Source organism: Pseudophryne corroboree, chromosome 3 (genome assembly GCF_028390025.1).
Source record: "Pseudophryne corroboree isolate aPseCor3 chromosome 3, aPseCor3.hap2, whole genome shotgun sequence".
Classification (NCBI taxonomy): Eukaryota; Metazoa; Chordata; class Amphibia; order Anura; family Myobatrachidae; genus Pseudophryne; species Pseudophryne corroboree.
In genome coordinates, this window is record NC_086446.1 from 664,219,806 (window position 1) to 664,242,430 (window position 22,625).

A 22,625-nucleotide genomic window follows, 5' to 3' on the forward strand; every position below is an offset into this window, starting at 1 on the left:
TATAGAAATACATAGTACATTTCAGACCACACAACTTTAAATTGGGAAATGTAGTGAGAGTTGGTATAGTAGGATCATAGGCGGATCCAGGGGGGGAAGGGGGAGCACTCGGCCTGTGCCCCCCCTGTCATTTCTGACTTCTTCTTTTTTTTTCAAAAGGAGAACAGTAGCAACACTACTGCTATTTCCGTCAGTCAGATTTGATAAAAGAGCCAGCAGGCACTTGGACCCACTGCGGCTCTAACAGCCAGTCCGTGTGGTAACCAAAGGGGAGGCTGGAGCTGCAGCTCCAGTCTCCCCCTGCTCACACCGCAACCTACCTCCCCCACTGTCAGCCGGCCAGAGTCCAGCCCAGGCGCGCGGTTTAAATGTCAGCATCGAGTAAGACTGTTACTTATGACGGCGCAGAAGGCTTCATTAGCCCTCACTGCACCGCAGTTTCCCAGCACTTCCTCCTCCACTTCCTTTACCACCATGCTAGGTGCAGTCAAACTCAGCCTCAGCTTTGAGAAGGCGGCCCATGTGATTGTGACAGGGCTGTCCTGCAGATGTCTTATGCTGCTTAAAGGAGATCCAGCTGGCTGATTCTGCTGATCAAAGATGGGCAGTTCGTGTCCTGCAGTCTGAGTCTCAGTGCAGTGCCCAAAACAAGGTATTCTGCACCTGCCACCACCAACTATAAACTATAATAATTATATTGTGCTCGGGTGCCTTCCAGGCTCCCATAACTAATGGAACAGGTGACCAACATTTCAAGGCCCAATCAGCCTTTTCATGAGCGTGAAACATTGACAATAAACCAGGATGCGCTACTACAGCCAGTCATTACCTGATGGCGTATTCTGTGAGCCCACGCCCCCTGTGATACCACACCCCTTATCTGGGAGCACGCGTGCCTTAGGTGCATGTAAATATAACTATTATCAATCCCCTATCATGGTGCCCCCCCTTTCATTTGTTCTGGATCCGCCCCTGAGTAGGATCATAGAGTTGTGACAGCTGACAAAACACAGGTATATGCAATATTGATGGTGTAATGTTTAGCATTATGGCCTCACAGCACTAAGGTCATGGGTTTGATTCCCTCCATCAACCTAATTGTGTGGAGTTTGTATGTTCTCCATGTGCTTCTGTGGGTTTCCACCAGGTAATCTGGTTTCCTCCCACAATTCAAAAATATACTGGTAGGCTTGTGACACAGAGTAGATGGGCCAAGTGGTTCTTATGTAAGGGGGTACTGATCTGCTGTCAAAATTCTCTATCTCTATGCCCAAGATTCTAAAACACAGTCCTTTAGGCACCCCAACAGTCCAGGTTTTAAGTATATCCATGGCTCAGCACAGATGGTTAAATCAAATTGACTGAGGTACTAATTACTTTATGTCACCTGTGGCCAAGCATGGATATACAGTTAAAACCTGGACGGTTGGGGTGCCTTGGGAACCTCTGCTCTATAGTGATTCTGACACAGCTTTTCACTTGTTTTCCCTCTTGTTGGCCCTAGGCCCTACAATCAGCCACCTACTGATCCCCTGCTTTATGTCTCCAACTGATCTTTTCTGTTCCTTAAAGTTGCATACACACCGTGCAATATTTTAGTCAATATCGCTCATTTTCCCCCTTCTGAATGATATTGACTAAAATATTGCACAGTGTGTATGCCACAAATGACGGCCAAAGTGCGTTCCCTCCTTTGTCAGCTGTACCTGCAGGCCAATTTTGGCTATGGGGGTCATTCTGACCAGTTCGCTCGCTGCGTTTTAACGCAGCAGAGTGAACAGGCCCCTACTGCGCTCGCTGCGTTTTAACTAGTGATGTGCACCGGACATTTTTCGGGTTTTGTGTTTTGGTTTTGGGTTCGGTACCGCGGCCGTGTTTTGAATTCGGACGCGTTTTGGCAAAACCTCACCGAAATTTTTTTGTCGGATTCGGGTGTGTTTTGGATTCGGGTGTTTTTTTCAAAAAACCCTAAAAAACTGCTTAAATCATAGAATTTGGGGGTCATTTTGATCCCATAGTATTATTAACCTCAATTACCATAATTTCCACTCATTTCCAGTCTATTCTGAACACCTCACATCTCACAATATTATTTTTAGTCCTACAATTTGCACCGAGGTCGCTGGATGGCTAAGCTAAGTGACACAAGTGGCCGACACAAACACCTGGCCCATCTAGGAGTGGCACTGCATTGTCAGGCAGGATGGCACTTCAAAACAATTGTCCCCAAACAGCACATGATGCAAAGAAAAAAAGAGGCGCACCAAGGTCGCTGTGTGACTAAGCTAAGCGACACAAGTGGCCGACACAAACACCTGGCTTATCTAGGAGTGGCACTGCAGTGTCAGGCAGGATGGCACTTCAAAACAATTGTCCCCAAACAGCACATGATGCAAAGAAAAAAAGAGGCGCACCAAGGTCGCTGTGTGACTAAGCTAAGCGACACAAGTGGCCGACACAAACACCTGGCCCATCTAGGAGTGGCACTGCAGTATCAGGCAGTATGGCACTTCAAAAAAATTGTCCCCAAACAGCACATGATGCAAAGAAAAAAAGAGGCGCATCACAGGTATAGAATGTAGATGGATAGTATACTTAATGACGACACAGAGGTAGGCACAGCAGTGGCCTTCCGTATCGTACTGCTATATATAGTATACTGGTGGTCACTGTGTCAGAAAACTGCAAAACTAAAATGCACCACAGGTATAGAATGTAGTATACTTAATGACGACACAGAGGTAGGCACAGCAGTGGCCTTCCGTATCGTACTGCTATATATAGTATACTGGTGGTCACTGTGTCAGCAAACTGCAAAACTAAAATGCACCACAGGTATAGAATGTAGATGGATAGTATACTTAATGACGACACAGAGGTAGGCACAGCAGTGGCCTTCCGTATCGTACTGCTATATATAGTATACTGGTGGTCACTGTGTCGGCAAACTGCAAAACTAAAATGCACCACAGGTATAGAATGTAGATGGATAGTATACTTAATGACGACACAGAGGTAGGCAAAGCAGTGGCCTTCCGTATCGTACTGCTATATATAGTATACTGGTGGTCACTGTGTTGGCAAACTGCAAAACTAAAATGCACCACAGGTATAGAATGTAGATGGATAGTATACTTAATGACGACACAGAGGTAGGCACAGCAGTGGCCTTCCGTATCGTACTGCTATATATAGTATACTGGTGGTCACTCTGCACTGTAATCCTCCTATATAATATTAATTATACTGGTGGTCCCCAGTCCCCACAATAAAGCAGCACACTGAGCACAGATATGGAGTGTTTTTCAGGCAGACAACGTATACTGGTGGTCACTGTCAGCAAAACTCTGCACTGTACTCCTGCTATATAATACAGCTGCTCCCCAGTCCCCACAATTAAGCAGTGTGAGCACAGATATATTATGCAGCACACTGAGCACAGATATGGAGCGTTTTTTTCAGGCAGAGAACGGATGAAAATGGTGGTCACTGATCAGCAAAACTCTGCACTGTACTCCTCCTAACAGCTGCTCCCCAGTCCTCCCCACAATTAAGCAATAAAGCAATCAAGTTCAACAATAAACGGAGAGGACGCCAGCCACGCCCTCTCCCTATCATCTCCAATGCACAAGTGAAAATGGCGGCGACGCGCGGCTGCTTATATAGAATCCGAATCTCGCGAGAATCCGACAGCGGGATGATGATGTTTGGGCGCGCTCGGGTTAGCCGAGCAAGGCGGGAAGGTTCGAACCGGCCTCGGACCCCTGTAAAATGGGTGAAGTTCGGGGGGTTCGGTTTCCGTGGGCCGTGGAGCGATGAGTAGCTCCCGGCCAGCATGCTAAAGCTGCGCTGGCCGGGAGCTACTCTTGTGCAAAGGCATCGCTGCTGTGCAATGCCTTTGCACTTCTGCGGAGGGAGCCAGGCTGACATGCGGGGCGGACTAGCCCTGTGCTGGGCGTCCCCCCGCATGTCAGGGAAGAAGATCGTAGCTGTGCTAAATTTAGCACAGCTACAATCAACTCAAAATGACCCCTTATGTCGCCCAAAACTACATGTGTGGGCTGGCCACGGCGTGATGTCACTGAGCGATATCATTTGCAGTATCGCTCAGGGGGTCATTCCGAGTTGTTCGCTCGTTGCCGATTTTTGCTATGCTGCGATTTGTTGCTAATTGCGCATGCGCAAGGCACGCAGGGCGCATGCACTTAGTTATTTAACTAAAAACTTAGCAGTTTTGCTGTGGATTTTGCGGTGCATTTCAGTCGCTCTGCTGATCGGTGAATGATTGACAGGAAAGGGGCGTTTCTGGGTGGTAACTGAGCGTTTCCCAGGAGTGTGCTAAAAAACGCAGGCGGGAGTGTCTGGAGAAATGGGGGAGTGGCTGGCCGAACGTGGGGCGTGTCAGGCTATAGGTAACATTAACAGACCTTTGAGGGGGTACACATGGAGCGATGCTCACCTAATTTCTAAGCAATCTGACTAGATTGCTTAGAAATTAGAAACACATTGATCCGTGTGTAGGGGTGCCGGTGACAGTGATGCGTGGTCCTGCTCGTCGCTATCTCCAGTGCTAGATTGTCCTGGGGGGGGGGGAGATGTGTGCTGAGCGGTCTTTGCTAGACCGCTCACCACACATCTCCCAGTCTGTACGGCCGTTTACTCTAGTAAATGTGCCAAATACAGTAGCTTATTAAATTTACCAGTGTGTGTGTGTGTGTGTGTGTGTGTGTGTGTGTGTGTGAGTGTGTGAAAATATGAGGCAGGTGTAAGTATGAGGTTTACCAGTCCCCCTTCCTATCAGTTGTGTTGAGCTGAGAATGGGTTGGGGCTGGGGATCCTGACGGTCAGCATACCGCCCCGGGATCCCCTGGCAGCAGAATGCCGTCCGTGGGGGTGGGGGTGGGGGGGTTGGGGCAAGTGCCACAAAGCCCCTGTCGTGCTTGCTGCACTCGCCACAGGTTCTATTCCCACTCTGTTGGTGTCGTGGACACCCACGAGTGGGAATAGTTCCTGTCAGTTGGCATGCAACTGTCGGGCTGGTAGGCAGGCAGAATCCTGACGTCAACATGGTAACTGCCGGGATCCCAAACACTGGTCACATCACAGGTTACCCTGGGAACTATACAAATTTACAAATACACAGAATGACATTCTACAGTATGGTCAAGCAAAAGCAGAACCCTGAATTTTGATTGCTACTGTACATCTCACCTCCTCCAGTTTCAACGCCATTTGTGAAGAAGGTTAATTCCTATTGTGTTCTATTGCTTCAATGCTGTGTGCTTTATGTTTGTTAGGCACTGCATACTTTTGTGTGTTGTGTGATGTTAAAAAAATCGAATATATATCATAATCACACTGTACATTTATACAGTATATTCATCTTATTGCTTTCAGTGTGACTATCTGTGAATATGTATGCATTGCCTGCTTTAGTAAAGCACAACCCTTATTTTCCCTTTCCAGTGACTCTCTCCTGCAACCCATATTACATGGAAGCTCGAGTTTCTCCTTGGTATCTTGAGACTTTAGGCCATTCTGCTAGTAACATTTTCCTAAATGATCCACAGTGCCGTCCTCGGATTGTCTCAGGCTGGTTGGAGTTTCACATCCCTTATCAAAGGTGTCTGACAGTGAAAAAGGTAATAAAAGATCTATGGTGGTCATAGTACAAGTCACATGAGTTCCCTATGCAAGTACTAAACTTTTTAACTTGACAAGTTTTATGCATAAGTGTGTAAGAGGTGGAAGTGTTTTTATTAGAGATGATGGCTCTAATTTAGGTTAATCCAACAAATCTGAGTTATCTGACCTGCAAAGGCTAGGTCCATACCCTCCAATTGTACCTTTTTTTAATTACCTGTACCAGCCAAAAGGGACTATGTACTGGTTTTCAGTGTCTCCCATTCCTATTGAAGCCTATGGGGGCTCTGCTTAGCCATGCCCCCTTTGCCCATGGCCACGCCCATTACCTTATTTGTACCGATTTTCAGCTCTGCAGTGTTAGGGGGATGTAGATGTTGCTTATGGTCAAAAGCGAGTCAAAATGTAGTTTTCACATGACCAAATTCACACAATATTTTATAGCTGCCAGCTTAGATTGTGGGGGCAATCAGTCCCTAGCAATGTGCACAGAGTGCCTCCAGAACAGTAGTGTGGAGCTCCTCAAACAGTATCTTTGCTGTTTTTTCCTTGCATCACGTAGAAGTGAGCAACAAGTGGGGAGGATTGGAACTGGAGGATATGGAATGTGCATCTAGGTCAACCCTTCCAATGTGCACTGTATATTAGATGCAAAATATCGCCCTCAAAGGGAGCTGATCAGATCTTAATTCAGCATAGGTTGTAGATATGCGAACAATTGGACATCTACAACCCTTTACAGGTGGGGTCTGCCGGGTCATTCCAAGCTGCGAAGGCAGGTGGCTACCGGCCATATTTTGGCTTGCAGCAGCCACGCATGATGTCACGCAGCCACCAGGCCTGCCCCGCAATCGTTCCAGACAGGCCTGCATTGTCCAGGCTGTGCCCTCCCAATGCTGCCACGATGCCCCTAAAACGCCACCGCAACACCCCTCCCGCGCCGCCAACATCTCTGCTTGTCAATCAGGCAGAGGTGTTCAGAGTGTAGTATGGTATGCTGGCGGACGGGCTCCCGGCGACCAGCATACCGACAGCGTGGCGAGCGCAAACGAGCCCCTTGCAGACTCAATGCGCTCGCCACTCTATTTATTCTCCCTCCAGGGGGGTCGTGGATCCCCAAGAGGGAGAAAAAGTGTGGGTATGCCAGCTGTCGGGATTCTGGCACCGGTATACTGTGCGCCGGGATCCCGACAGCCGGCAAACTGAAGACCACCCGGTGTTCACACATGTGAGATGTCATCACATCACACTGTGTGCGCACGTGCAGCGCGTCTTCTGCTTGTGCGCACCCTGCAGAGGGCATCAGCATGCGAACGCTGTTGGAGCAGCGTTCCATGCTGAATTAGACCATTAATACAGTAAATAAATAACACACCAAGATGTGAAAGATGTTGGTCTCTTGTTGTGGATGGGAGACAGAGCCATATAGTATACTAAACGCCTTAAGTTAGGATACTTAGGAATTGGACTGGAGCAGGTGTACTTAAGGCAAATCCAGTAAGGTGCACTGTGTCACTGTCAAATAATTAATAATAATAATGATAATAATAATGATAATAATAAAAACTTCAGTAGGAGTATTGTATTAAAGGGTCATCATTTGTTATAAAAAGAAAAGTAGGAGCTCTGCATTACTATACTTAAAGCATATCTCCAGCTGTCCCACCCACGGGCTGCAGTGTCCCGCGGGGGGGGGGGCAGTTGGGAGGCTCCTGTCACTGCATGCGCACAACATCTATTTAGTGGAGACAGAGGGAGAGGGGGCATGCAATGGCAAACGCAGGATTTCTAGGGGGGGGGTTCCAAATGCAATCCACAATCTACCACTCTGCAGAACATTGGAGCATGGGGGTCATTCCGAGTTGATCGCTCGCTAGCAGTTTTTAGCAGCCGTCCAAACACTATGCCGCCGCCCACTGGGAGTGTATTTTATCTTAGCAGAAGTGCGAACGTTTTTATTGCAGAGAGCCTGCAAAAAAAATTTGTGTAGTTTGAGAGTAGCTCAAAAACTACTCAGCGCTTGCGATCACTTCAGACTATTCAGTTCCGGATGTGACGTCACACACCCGCCCAGCCACTCCTGCATTTTCCCTGGCATGTCTGCGTTTTTCCAAACAGTCCCTGAAAACAGTCAGTTGCCACCCAGAAACGCCCACTTAATTTCAATCACTCTGCGGCAACCAGTGTGACTGAAATGCATCGCTAGACCCTGTGCAAATCTGTATCATTCGTTGTGCCCGTACGTCGCACGTGCGAATTGCGCCGCATATGCATGCGCAGAACTGCAGTTTTTTAGCCTGATCGTTGCGCTGCGAACAAATGCAGCAATCGATCAACTTGGAATGACCACCCATGAACGGGAATCTGGGGGAGCAGCAGAAGAACCTAGTACCGACCCTGGAACATATATGTGCACATTAGTCTTTTAAATACTAGCAGTATTAATAATTAACACTATATTTGGTCTATAGTATAGACTGTATCAAACATTTTTAACTAATATAAATACAATAAGTGGTCAGTAAAAGGTTAAACGTCCCATAATAAATAAATATGCAAATATAATAGACCCAGTACAGAACTGCACTTTCTAAGCACACATTCTTCCACCTCATGATAAGGCTCCTGTCTCTTCTTCCTGGCAGCTACTCTCTAGTCCAGAACACTGATTGAGCACTCAGATCCGCACTCACAGCAAACTTGGCAGAAGAAGGTACTACCACTGGGCATGTGCCGCAGCAATGCTCTGTCCTTTACACTGCATGATGTGGCGACAGCTCTAGTAATCGTATTATATGCTACATTTGTTATCATTTGAGCCACTGGCCAATAAGAGGGGCGTTTCTGGGAACCCCCTGCGTTTGCCTATGGGCATGCCAGCAGCTCACAAAATGCTGGGCATGCCTCCTCAGTGATGAAAACAGGGGGCGTGGCTCATGATCTCCAGCTCTCCCTTGAAGCCACGCCTTTTCCATAGGCCAATTCCCCTTTTAGGGCGGGCGCACGCAGATGTCCATCCCCATGGGTCTTATATGTTGGGAAGTATGTTTAAAGGGACACTGTGTCTAGTATTAAAAATAGCCAGTAGGAGCTCTGTATTATTATAACTGAAAGGGGTACTTTGTCATTAAAAAACAAAGAGGCACTGTGGACTGTAGTCTGCAGCACTGTGAGGCACTATGTTGTATGTTCAGGGCATGCACCATGTCAAAAAATGTGAAATAAAACTATTAAAAAATGAAGTTTTTTTAGGTGCTATTACTGGAAGCACTGTGAGTTGCAATGTGTTAAAAATAAAAACAAAAAAAATTGTGTGTTCAGGCTCAGCCACTGTGTTGTAAAATGATATTCATTAGGTGCCACCATTACTAAAAGCACTGTGAGATGTAGAGTGTGTTCTTCAGGTGTGTTCCAAAATATTGTTGATCAGGTACCACCATTACTAAGCAACGGAAGAGCAGGAGCAGCAACCCAGTACTAGTGCTGCAGCTGCTGATAGTCATGTCAGTACTTCAACATCATCTAGAGGTAGTCCATGGGATATAAAGTTTAAGAAATGTAAATAATACAGGTTGAGTATCCCATATCCAAATATTCCGAAATACGGAATATTCCGAAATACGGAATCTTTTGAGTGAGAGTGAGATAGTGAAAACTTTGTTTTTTGATGGCTCAATGTACACAAACTTTGTTTAATACACAAAGTTATTAAAAATATTGTATTAAATGACCTTCAGGCTGTGTGTATAAGGTATATATGAAACATAACTGAATTTTGTGAATATACACACACTTTGTTTAACGCACAAAGTTATTAAAAATATTGGCTAAAATGACCTTCAGGCTGTGTGTATAAGGTGTATATGAAACATAAATGCATTCTGTGCTTAGACTTAGGTCCCATCGCTTTGATATCTCATTATGGTATGCAATTATTCCAAAATACAGAAAAATCCGATATCCAAAATACCTCTGGTCCCAAGCATTTTGGATAAGGGAGACTCAACCTGTATTCACAATGTTAAAGAAAACATCACCTCTAATAATGAAGGGAACGCTTACAGCAGAAAAAAAGAACATTAAAGCTGAAGAACATCCCTGAGGAGAGTATAGGGGTGTCCACGACAACTATGTGTGAGTCTGACATTTCTGACACTGTACTTGTAGAGAAGCCTCCTTCCACCATTTCTGTACCCTCTGACCATGTGAGGATGAGCAGTACAAATAAAGAAGGTGATATAGAAAATAAGGATGCTACTGTGTAAGTGCAACAGGATAAGCAGGATATTTGTGTATCTGATACAAATGAGGATGTTTATGATGAGGATGTTGATGATGAGGATGCTGTTTGTGTCAAAGTAAGTCAGCCATCAGTGGCAACAGTTCTTGCCTGTGATAAAAAGAAAACCATTGTCATGCCCCTCCCACCCAGCGACCTCCTCTGCCTGTCAATCAGGCAGAGGTGATCGCTAGGTAACGTCAGCCATGCGCCGGCGCACTGCGGCACTGGCGCATGCGCACTTCTGACCTGATCGCTGCGCTGCGATGAACGGCAGCGTGCGATCAGGTCAGAATGACCCCCACTGGGCGGGATGTATCAAGCATTGCATTTTTAATGCACTGCATCCTGCCACTCATCGCATGCATATTGACATTTACTAAAGCCATATGAATATTAAAGCAATGGAAAGCTCTCCCGGGGATGGAATGCATGACGCATACAAATGGCATTTTGAAACCAATGCATTCTGCCACTCATTGCAAACACAACAGAGTTTACTAACACTGTATGCTTGAATAAAATGTCTGGGTTTAAGGACCCAGAGTCCTGCGTTGAGTGTTGCACATGCAATGTTGGATGCTGGAAGGGATTCACTTGAATTCCTCTAAGAGGGAAATGCAGAGAGAAGTCCATAGGGTTTAAATTCAAGCTCCAGAATGTATTGCATTCCGGAGCATGGTGCATTTGTGGTAAGTGGCCAAATCTCAGAAAATGGCAGGTTGATGTATCCTGCCCAATAGGTTTTGACCACTTCCTGTGCAGGAAACTTCCACAGGGGTGACACAGGCTGAATATACCAGCACTTACATTTACTAAAGGCCGATCTTGGGTGATTTGACCTTCAAAGCAGCAGATATTTTTCTGTACCCTTCCCCAGATTTGTGCCTCGAGACAATCCTGTCTCGGAGGTCTACAGACAATTCCTTTGACTTCATGCTTGGTTTGTGCTCAGACATGCACTGTCAAGTGTGAGACCTTTCCAAATCATGTCCAATCAACTGAATTTACCACAGGTGGACTCCAATTAAGCTATAGGAACATCTCAAGGCTGATCAGTGGAAACAGGATGCACTTGAGCTCAATTTTGAGCTTCATGGCAAAGGCTGTGAATACTTACATAATGTGATTTCTTAGTTGTTTTTTTTTAAATAAAGTTGCAGAAATCTCCAAAAACTTTTTATCACATTCTCATTATGGGGTATTGTGTGTAGAATTTTGAGGGAAAAAATTATTTATTCCATTTTGGAATAAGGCTGTAACATAACAAAATGTGGAAAAAGGTAAGCGTTGTGAATACTTTCCGGATGCACTTTATATCTCTCTGTATATATCTCTCTTTGGGGGATATGTACTAAGTGTTTGAGAATGATATAGTAGGAAGAGCCAATAAAAGTACCAGCCAATCAGCTTCTTACTGCCATGTTATAGTCATGTTGCATATCATTTAATAAGCAAAAGTTGTTGGTGTGTCCTAATAACATAATTTTGCATCTAAGGCGCATTTTCGGGAGAAAAATGTGCAAATATGCAAATATTACATGTACATGTATGGACTATTTTGAGAGTTCAAAGTATTTATTTTTGTTTTTAAGGTTAGAAATAATTGTTTACATTTTTTTTGCTGTAAATGTGCTGTGATTTTGTACTTATAATTGATTTTGAATATTGTCAAATACAGCTCGCCCCCCCAAAAAACAGGTCTATTTATGACCAACTTTGTAGAGCTGTTTTGTATGAGATTTCCAAACTTGGACAACATTACATTGGCCGAGTTCAGTGGCGCACCCAGGGGGGGTTTCCGAGTACCCATAAACCCCCTCCACTAAAAAAAGATTTTTTTTTATTTTTTTTTTACTGCATGAGTATTATTAATGGCTGTCTAGCGTCCTCTGCAGCCAGCTTCCTTCCTGGTGGCACTTGTAAGTGCAATAAAAGTTTACTTTATTTTTATTATAGTACATATATATTCATGTGCATATATATATATATATATATATATATACACACACACACACATGTATATACATACATACATATAAACACACACATATGATATATATACATGTGTATACATACTTGTACTGTATGTGTATATATATGTATGCATGTTTAATATGCTATGTATATGTGTATATGTATGTGTGTGTATATATATATATATATATATATATATACACATACACGGTATATATATGTGTAGATATGTGTATATATATATATATATATATATATACACACACACAGACACACTAGTTTTACGGACCCAGCATATAGTGGGTCACCTCAGTCCCCACCCCCGTGATTGGCTCCACCCAGTTCTGGAAACCCCCCCATGCAAATCCTGCGTTTGCCACTGGAGTTGTATGTTTAACATAGGCAAAACATTTGGATCTGACTTTTTCCCAGCTGCTGTAAAGTAGCCAAGTTTTAATGTACTCAGCCGCTAGTACATTGGCTGACTTTGCAAAATGCCTGACTTTGCAAAATGCCTGACTTTTTCAGCTATGTCCGTAAGAGTCGCTCATTTCTGCAAACTCACCGGCCATTACATCTTGGCCATAGATCTATTGTTTGTACTGTTCTGTGCACTGTTTACCAGTACGCTGTGGCAAAGGACCTAATTCAGACCTGATTACTGTTGTGCGAAATCGCAGAGCGGCTGATTATGGAATGACTCGCATGCGAATGCACTGCTATGCGCGAGCATGACGACAAACAGCAATAGAATGGTGCAAAAATTGCAATCGCTAGGTGTATGGAAGGTGATTGACAGGAAGCGGACATTTATGGGTGGTAACTGGCTGTTTTCTGGGAGTGTCAGGAAAAACGCAGGCATTTCTATGCGTTTTCAGGGAGGGTGTGTGACATCAGCTCCGGCCCTGATCAGCATGTTTGTATTGCACTGTAGGAGTAAGTCCTGGGCTATGCACAGACTGGAAAAATAATTTGATGGTGAGTCTGTTGTGAACGGATTTGCAGCTGTCCACAGTCTGGTGAAGTTTTCGCACGGTGTACACATGCATTCGCACACTTGCACGAGGCAGATTTTCACTCTCAATGGGCAGCGGCTATCTGATCGCAGAGGAGCAATCAGGTCTAAATTAGGCCCAATGTTTCATAGATATGCGATACTGCCGTGTGTTTGTGTAACTGCTCTGTCACTAAGTAGCAAGCCAGCTCGCTGCAGCTTATGGCCAATATTGGTGAAACAATATTGTGAGCTGTGAGGTGGTCAAGATGTACATAAAATTACCGGAAATTAAATAGAGATGTGTGGCGGGCACTTTACGTGTTTTGTGTTTTGGTTTTGGTTCTGGTTCCATCCTCATGTTTTGGATCTGGATTGGTTTTGCCAAAACCACCCTTTCGTGTTTTGGTTTTGGATCTGGATGATTTTTGAAAAAAACATAGAAACAGCTAAAATCAAGAATTTGTGGGTAATTTTGCTCCTACAGTATTATTAACCTCAATAACATTCATTTCCACTCATTTCCAGTCTATTCTGAACACCTCACAATATTGTTTTTAGACCAAAAGGTTGAACCGAGGTGTATGACTAAGCTAAGCGACACAAGTGTGCGGCACAAACACCTGGCCCATCTAGGAGTGGCACTGCAGTAGCAGACAGGATGACACTTAAAAAACTAGGCCCCAAATAGCACATCATGAAAAGAAGTAAAAGATGTGCAATAAGGTAGCTGTATGACTAAGCTAAGCGATACAAGTGTGCGGCACAAACACCTGCCCACCTAGGAGTGGCAGACAGGATGGCACTTAAAAAAACTTGGCCCCAAACAGCACATGGTACAAAGAAAAGAAAAAAAGAGAGGTGCAAGATGGAATTGTCTTTGGGCCCCACCCTTATGTTGTATACGCAGGAAATGCACACTTTAACAAACCAATCATTTCAGCGACAGGGTCTGCCACACGAATGTGGCTGAAATGACTGGTTGGTTTGGGCCCCCACCAAAAAAGGAGCAATCGATCTCTCCTTGCACAAACTGGCTCTACAGAGGCAAGATGTCGACCTTATCCTCATCCTCAGATTGCTCACCCCTTTCACTGTGTACATCATCCTCCTTACAGGGTATTAGTTCGTCCGCACTAGAATCCACCATCACAGGTCCCTGTTTACTTTCTGGAAACAATTGCTGGTAAAGGTCTTTCTGGAGGAATTTATAATTAATTTTGATGAACATCCTCTTCTCCACATTTTGTGGAAGTAACCTCCTACGCCGATCACTGACAAGGTTACTGGCTGCACTAAACACTCTTTCGGAGTACACACTGGAGGGGGGCAACTTAGGTAAAATAAAGCCAGTTTGTGCAAGGGCATCCAAATTGCCTCTTTTTTCTGCCAGTATACATACGGACTGTCTGACATGCCTACTTGGATGCTGTCACTCATATTATCCTCCACCATTCTTTCAATGGTGACAGAATCATATGCAGTGACAGTAGACATGGAAGTAATCATTGGCAGGTCCTTCAGTCCGGACCAGATGTCAGCACTTGCTCCTGACTGCCCTGCGTCACCGCCAGTGGGTGGGCTAGGAAATCTTATCCTTTTCCTTGCAGTCCCAATTTCGGGAGAAAGTGAAGGAGGAGCTGTGGATGGGTCACGTTCCGCTTGAGTTGACAATTTTCTTACCAGCAGGTCTTTGAACCTCTGCAGACTTGTGTCTTCCGGAAAGAGAGATACAACGTAGGATTGAAACCTAGGATTGAGCACGATGGCCAAAATGTGGTGCTCTGATTTCAACAGATTGACCACCCTTGATTCCTGGCAAAGCAAATGTAGGGCTCCATCCACAAGACCCACATACTTTGCGGAATCGCTCCATCTTAACTCCTCCTTCAATTTCTCCAGCTGCTTCTGCAAAAGCCTGATGAGGGGAATGACCTGACTCAAGCTGGCAGTGTCTGAACTGACTTCACGTGTGGAAAGTTCGAAGGGTTGGCGAACCTTGCACAAGATGGAAATCATTCTCCACTGCGCTTGAGTCAGGTGCATTCCCCATCCTTTGCCTATATCGTAGGTGGATGTATAGGCTTGAATGGCCTTTTTCTGCTCCTCCATCTTCTGAAGTATATACAGTGTTGAATTCCACCTCGTTACCATCTTTTGCTTCAGGTGATGGCAGAGCAGGTTCAGGTGTGATTGATGGTGCTCCTGTCTTCGGCACGCAGTGGCTGAATGCCGAAAGTGGCCCGTAATTTTTGGCCACCGACAGCATCTCCTGCATGCCCCTGTCACTTTAAAAAAAAAAATCTGCACCACCAAATTAATTGTATGTGCAAAACATGGGTGGTCATTCCGAGTCGTTCGCTCTGTAAGTTTCATCGCATCGCAGTGATTTTCCGCTTAGTGCGCATGCGCAATGTCCGCACTGCGACTGCGCCAAGTAATTTGGCTATGAAGTTAGTATTTTTACTCACAGCTTTTTCATCGCTCAGGCGATCGTAGTGTGATTGACAGGAAATGGGTGTTTCTGGGCGGAAACAGGTCGTTTTATGGGCGTGTGGGAAAAAACGCAGGAGTGGCTGGAGAAACGGGGGAGTGTCTGGGCGAACGCTGGGTGTGTTTGTGACGTCAAACCAGGAACGACAAGCACTGAACTGATCGCAGATGCCGAGTAAGTCTGAAGCTACTCTGAAACTGCTAAGAAGTTTGTAATCGCAATATTGCGAATACATCGTTCGCAATTTTAAGATGGTAAGATTCACTCCCAGTAGGTGGCGGCTTAGCGTGAGCAACTCTGCTCAAATCGCCTTGCGAGCGAACAACTCGGAATGACCACCATGGGACGTGCTGGAATTTGCCCAGATGTAATGCATGCACAATGGTGGTCATTCCGAGTTGTTCGCTCGCAAGGCGATTTTAGCAGAGTTGCTCACGCTAAGCCGCCACCTACTGGGAGTGAATCTTACCATCTTAAAATTGCGAACGATGTATTCGCAATATTGCGATTACAAACTTCTTAGCAGTTTCAGAGTAGCTTCAGACTTACTCGGCATCTGCGATCAGTTCAGTGCTTGTCGTTCCTGGTTTGGCGTCACAAACACACCCAGCGTTCGACCAGACACTCCCCCGTTTCTCCAGCCACTCCTGCGTTTTTTCCGGAAACGGTAGCGTTTTTTCCCACACGCCCATAAAACGGCTTGTTTCCGCCCAGTAACACCCATTTCCTGTCAATCACATTACGATCGCCTGAGCGAAGAATAAGCCATGAGTAAAAATCCAAACTTCATAGCAAAATTACTAGGCGCAGTCGCAGTGCGGACATTGCGCATGCACACTAAGCGGAAAATCGCTGCGATTCGATGAAACTTACCGAGCGAACGACTCGGAATGACCACCAATATTGGTGGTGGTGTTTGAAATCACAAATCCCCAGGAGACTCTTAATGGGGTAAGCCATTGTGCAATGATGTCCCTCAGTTTCCGTAAGAGGTTGTCAGCGGTGTGCCTCTTACAGAAAGCAGTGATACATAGCGTAGCCTGCCTAGGAACGAGTTGGCATTTGCGAGATACTGCTACTGGTGCCGCTGCTGTTGTTGCTGCGGGAGGCCATACTTCTATCCAGTGGGCTTTCACAGTCATATAGTCCTTAGTCTGCCCTGTTCCACTTGTCCACATGTCCGTGGTTAAGTGGACAGTGGGTACAATTGCATTTTTTTAGGACACTGAGGACACTTTTTCTGATGTCTCTGTACATTCTCGGTATCGCCTGCCTAGTGAAGTAGAACCTAGATGGGATTTGATACCATGGACACAGTACCTCAAACAATTCTCTAAGTACCACTGAACTAATGGCGGATACCGGACGCACGTTTAACACATACATAGCTGTCAAGACCTCAGTTATCCGCTTTGCAAAAGGATGACTGCTGTCATATTTCATCTTCCTCACAAAGGACTGTTGGACAGTCAATTGCTTACTTGAAGTAGTACAAGTGGTCTTCCGACTTTCCATCTGGGATGACGATCGACTGCCAGCAGCAACAACAGCAGCAGCGGCAGCAACAGCAGGCTTACCACTCAAGGATCCTCCGGAGGAATCCCGGTTAGGAGAGGACTCCTCTGTCTTGACAGTGACATGGCCTGCAGGACTACTGACGTTCCTGACTGAGGCTTGCAGGAGCTTGGGTACAAGAGGAAGAAGGGATTTAGGTGTCAGTGGACATATCCTCATCCTGGTGTACTTCAATAGTGACATCTTCAATTTGAATATCAGAAACTAGGCTGTGGGTGCTACTTCCTGTGCTTGCAGAGCGCGTGCACATGGTGGAAGGAGCCACCTCTTCCTGTCCAGTGTTGGGAAGGTCAGGCATCGCAACTGCCGACACACTAGGACTCTCCTTGGGGATTTGTGATACCATCTTAGAACGCACAGTTCTTTGTAGTGCTTTTGCCAGCTTAACTCTTTTAATTTTTCTGGTGGGAGGATAAGGGTTTCCATCATCATGTGAAGCTGAACCACTAGTCATGAACATAGGCAAGGGCCTTAGCCGTTCCTTGCCACTCCGTGTCATAAATGGCATATTGGCAAGTTTACATTTCTCCTCAGACCATTTACATTTCTTTTTTTAGGTCTTCTTACTGCACTTTGGCTTTTTGGATTTTACATGCCCTCTACTATCACATTGTGCATTGGCCTTGGCAGACGATGTTGATGGCATTTCATCGTCTATGTCATGACTAGTGGGAACAGCTTCAGCACTAGGAGGAAGTGGTTCTTGATATTTCCCTATTTTATACTACAAATTTTTGTTCTCCATTATTTTTTGGGAGTTTTATATATCAATATGCGGTACAGGAGAGCGTACCTCTACACCACACAGGGCAAACCCTGTGAAAATGATTTGGATTAAATATTAATAACCCCTTTATTTGGAGTAAATAATATACAGCACAGGACAGCACCAATGAACTTATATGGCAGCACCACTGGACGGGACTTATATGGAATTATATGGACTTAGATGGAATTATATGGCAGGATCACTGGAATTATATGGCAGGATCACTGGAATTATACGGCAGGATCACTGGATTTATACGGAGGTACCGCTGGACATATACGGCATTATCAATGGCCATATATGGCAGGATCACTGGATTTATACACTAGTACCACAGGAATTATACGGGAGGATCACTAGAATTATACAGCAGGATCACTGGATTTATATGGCAGGATCACTGGATTTATATGGCAGGATCACTGCAATTATACGGCAGGATCACTGGAATTATAAGGCAGAATCACTAGACTTATACGCAAGTACCACTGGAATTATACGGGATAATCACTAGAATTATACAGCAGGATCACTGGACTTATATGGCAGGATCACTGCAATTATACGGCAGCATCACTGGAATTATTCCACAGTATCACTGAACTTATACGGCAGTACCACTGGAATTTTACGCCAGTACCACTGGAGTTATATGGCAGGATCACTGGATTTATACGGCAGGACCACTGAAATTATACAGCAGGATCATTAGATTTATACGCCAGTACCACTGTAATTATATGAGAGAATCACTAGAATTATACGGCAGGATCACTGGACTTATACGGAGTGATCACTGCAATTATATGGCAGCATCACTCGAATTATACGACAGGATCACTGGATTTATACAGCAGGATTACTGCATTTATACGGCAGGATCACTGCAATTATATGGCAGCATCACTGGAATTATACGGCAGAATCACTGGATTTATACGGCAGTACCGCTGTAATTATATGGGAGGATCACTAGAATTATACGGCAGGATCACTAGATTTATACGCCAGTACCACTGTAATTATATGGGAGGATCACTAGAATTATACGGCAGGATCACTGGACTTATACGACAGGATCACTGCAATTATATGGCAGCATCACTGAAATTAGACGGCAGGATCACTGGATTTATAAAGCAGGACTACTGCATTTATGCGACAGGATCACTGCAATTATATGGCAGCATCACTGGATTTATACGGCAGGATCACTGGATTTATACGGCAGGATCACTGGATTTATACGGCAGTACCGCTGTAATTATATGGGAGGATCACTAGAATTATACGGCAGGATCACTGAATTTATACGCCAGTACCACTGTAATTATATGGGAGGATCACTAGAATTATACGGCAGTATCACTGGATTTATACGGCAGGATCACTGCAATTATATGGCAGCATCACTCGAATTATACAGCAGGATCACTGGATTTATAAAGCAGGATTACTGCATTTATACGGCAGGATCACTGCAATTATATGGCAGTATCACTGGAATTATACGGCAGGATCACTGCAATTATATGGCAGTATCACTGGAATTATACGGCAGGATCACTGCATTTATACGGCAGCATCACTGGAATTATTCAGCAGTATCACTGAATTTATACGCCAGTACCACTGGATTTATACGGCAGGATCACTGGATTTATACGGCAGGATTACTGCACTTATACGGCAGGATCACTGCAATTATATGGCAGCATCACTGGATTTATACGGCAGTACCGCTGGACATATACGTCAGTATCAATGGACATGTATAGCAGGATCACTGCATTTATACAGCAGGAGCACTGGAATTATACAGCAGGATCACTAGATTTATACAGCAGTACCGCTGGACATATACGGCAGTACCGGTGTACACATATACAGCAGTATCAATGGACAAATACGGCAGTATCATTGGATTATATACGGCAGTATCACTGGACTGGACTTATACGCCAGTACCACTGTAATTATATGGCAGGATCACTGGATTTATATGCCAGTACCACTGGAATTATATGGCAGGATCACTGCATTTATACGGCAGTACCACTGGACATATACAGCAGTATCAATGGACATATATGACAGGATCACTGGAATTATATGGCAGGATACCTGGATTTATACGGCAGGATCACTTTACTTACACGCCAGTACCACTGGAATTATACGGCAGGATCACTGGATTTATACGGCAGGATCACTGCACTTATACGGCAGGATCACTGCACTTATACGGCAGGATCACTGCAATTATATGGCAGCATCACTGTAGTTATACGGCAGGATCGCTGGATTTATACGGCAGTACCGCTGGACATATACTGCAATATCAATGGACATTTATGGCAGGATCACTGCAATTATACGGCAGGAACACTGGAATTATACGGCAGTATCACTGGACATATACAGCAGTACCGGTGGACATATACAGCAGTATCAATGGACAAATACAGCAGTATCACTGGATATATACGGCAGTATCACTGGACTGGACTTATACGCCAGTACCACTGTAATTATACGGCAGGATCACTGGATTTATATGTCAGTACCACTGGAATTATACGGCAGGATCACTGCATTTATACGGCAGTACTGCTTGACATATACGGCAGTATCAATAGACATATATGGCAGGATCACTGGAATTATAATGTAGGATCACTGGAATTATACGGCAGGATCACTGGATTTATATGGCAGTACCGCTGGACATATACGGCAGTAACTATCAATGGACATATATAGCAGGTTCACTGGACATATATGGCAGTACCACTGGACATATACGGCGGAGTGGAGGGAGCCACTGCTGCCTTCTCCATTTCCAAGCACCCACTGAGATTTTGTTACCGAACGGTGCCCGGTGGCTCTTTCACAGGAGAAGCACTGGCCCCTAGCGCTTAGTGAGGAGATGAGACAAAAAGCTGTTAAGCCACGTTTCATTGGATGACGTTTATGGAAGTTACCAGCAGTGAGGGGAGCCAGCCAGCATGCTGAATCAGCAGCGCCTGCAACTACATCTAACAGTGCAGCAAGTTATAGATTAGTGTGTTTGAGGGCACCAGCGCTGGGATGATTACACCTTACAGACCAAAATCAGGGGTGGCAGGTTTAGCAGAGCATGAATCATCAGCAAGGACGCTGTGGACAGCGAGTCTCACCTCATCTCCAGTAGGCTGACTGGCTCGGCACTGGGTAATATACGTTCACATTACTAAGCAATACTTACCAAACAGCTGAGTCTTAAGACTGAGAGACGAAGGTATAAGCTGTGAGCGCCAGAGCAGGATTTAGAACTCATAGGGCCAAGGCAAGATACCAGTTTGGGAACCCCCCCTTCTGCAAACAATCCATAACACTATGGCCCTCATTCCGAGTTGTTCGCTCGCAAGGCGAATGTAGCAGAGTTACACACGCTAAGCCGCCGCCTACTGGGAGTGAATCTTAGCTTCTTAAATGTGCAACCGATGTATGCGCAATATTGCGATCACAAACGAGTTAGCAGTTTTTGAGTAGCTTCAGACTTACTCTGCCTGTGCGATCATTTCAGTGCTTGTCGTTCCTGGCTGACGTCATAAACACACCCAGCGTTCGCCCAGGCACACCCACCGTTTCCCCGGCCACTCCTGCGTTTTTTCCGGAAACGGTAGCGTTTTCAGCCACACGCCCCTAAAACGCCGTGCATCCGCCCAGTAACACCCATTTCCTGTCAATCACAATGCGAACGTCGGAGCGATGAAAAAGCCGTGAGTAAACTTACTTTCATCATAGTAAAGTTACTTGGCGCAGTCGCAGTGCGAACATTGCGCATGCGCACTAAGAGAATTCTCACTGCGATGCGATGAAAAACTCCGAGCGAACAACTCGGAATGAGGGCCTATATTTTTGTTCCTGATTGCAGGTGGTATCTGATAATCACTCAGTTGCGTGAACACTGGCATTGTGCACAAATCTTAATCAGGCCCTTGGAAGTATTCTTAAAACCTGTGTCACATTTAAAGTAAACCGACAAGTGATAATAAGAATATCGCTAGTTGATAAATCTGCCCCTTAGTATTGGTAAATCAAGAATGCATAGCATCCTTACTATAATGCTGACCCTAACTCAACCCTAACCCCAAACCCAACCCGGAACTCAAGCTGATAAACCCTACATCAACCCTAATAATTTATCCCTAATTCCTTAACCTTACCCTAATACTCTTACCCAATCTGCTGCACCAACCCTAGTACCCTATTCCTAACATTTCTTTTTTTAGGTCTTCTTACTGCACTTTGGCTTTTTGGATTTTACATGCCCTCTACTATCACATTGTGCATTGGCCTTGGCAGACGATGTTGATGGCATTTCATCGTCTATGTCATGACTAGTGGCAACAGCTTCAGCACTAGGAGGAAGTGGTTCTTGATATTTCCCTATTTTATACTACAAATTTTTGTTCTCCATTATTTTTTGGGAGTTTTATATATCAATATGCGGTACAGGAGAGCGTACCTCTACACCACACAGGGCAAACCCTGTGAAAATTATTTGGATTAAATATTAATAACCCCTTTATTTGGAGTAAATAATATACAGCACAGGACAGCACCAATGAACTTATATGGCAGCACCACTGGACGGGACTTATATGGAATTATATGGACTTAGATGGAATTATATGGCAGGATCACTGGAATTATATGGCAGGATCACTGGAATTATATGGCAGGATCACTGGAATTATACGGCAGGATCACTGGATTTATACGGAGGTACCGCTGGACATATACGGCATTATCAATGGCCATATATGGCAGGATCACTGGATTTATACACTAGTACCACAGGAATTATACGGGAGGATCACTAGAATTATACAGCAGGATCACTGGA

The 22,625-nt window shown here is 44.9% G+C and overlaps 1 protein-coding gene across 2 annotated transcripts in view; it reads left to right on the forward strand.

Annotated features, from left to right (window-relative positions):
• The window catches only part of SPADH (spermadhesin family member), a 168,558-nt gene that overhangs the window by 133,252 nt on the left and 12,681 nt on the right, over nt 1-22,625 (forward strand). For both annotated transcript variants that reach the window (XM_063961877.1, XM_063961878.1), the window contains one exon: nt 5,467-5,642. In XM_063961877.1, the coding sequence (XP_063817947.1) occupies nt 5,467-5,642 (176 nt within the window). The remainder of the gene's footprint in view (nt 1-5,466; nt 5,643-22,625) is intronic.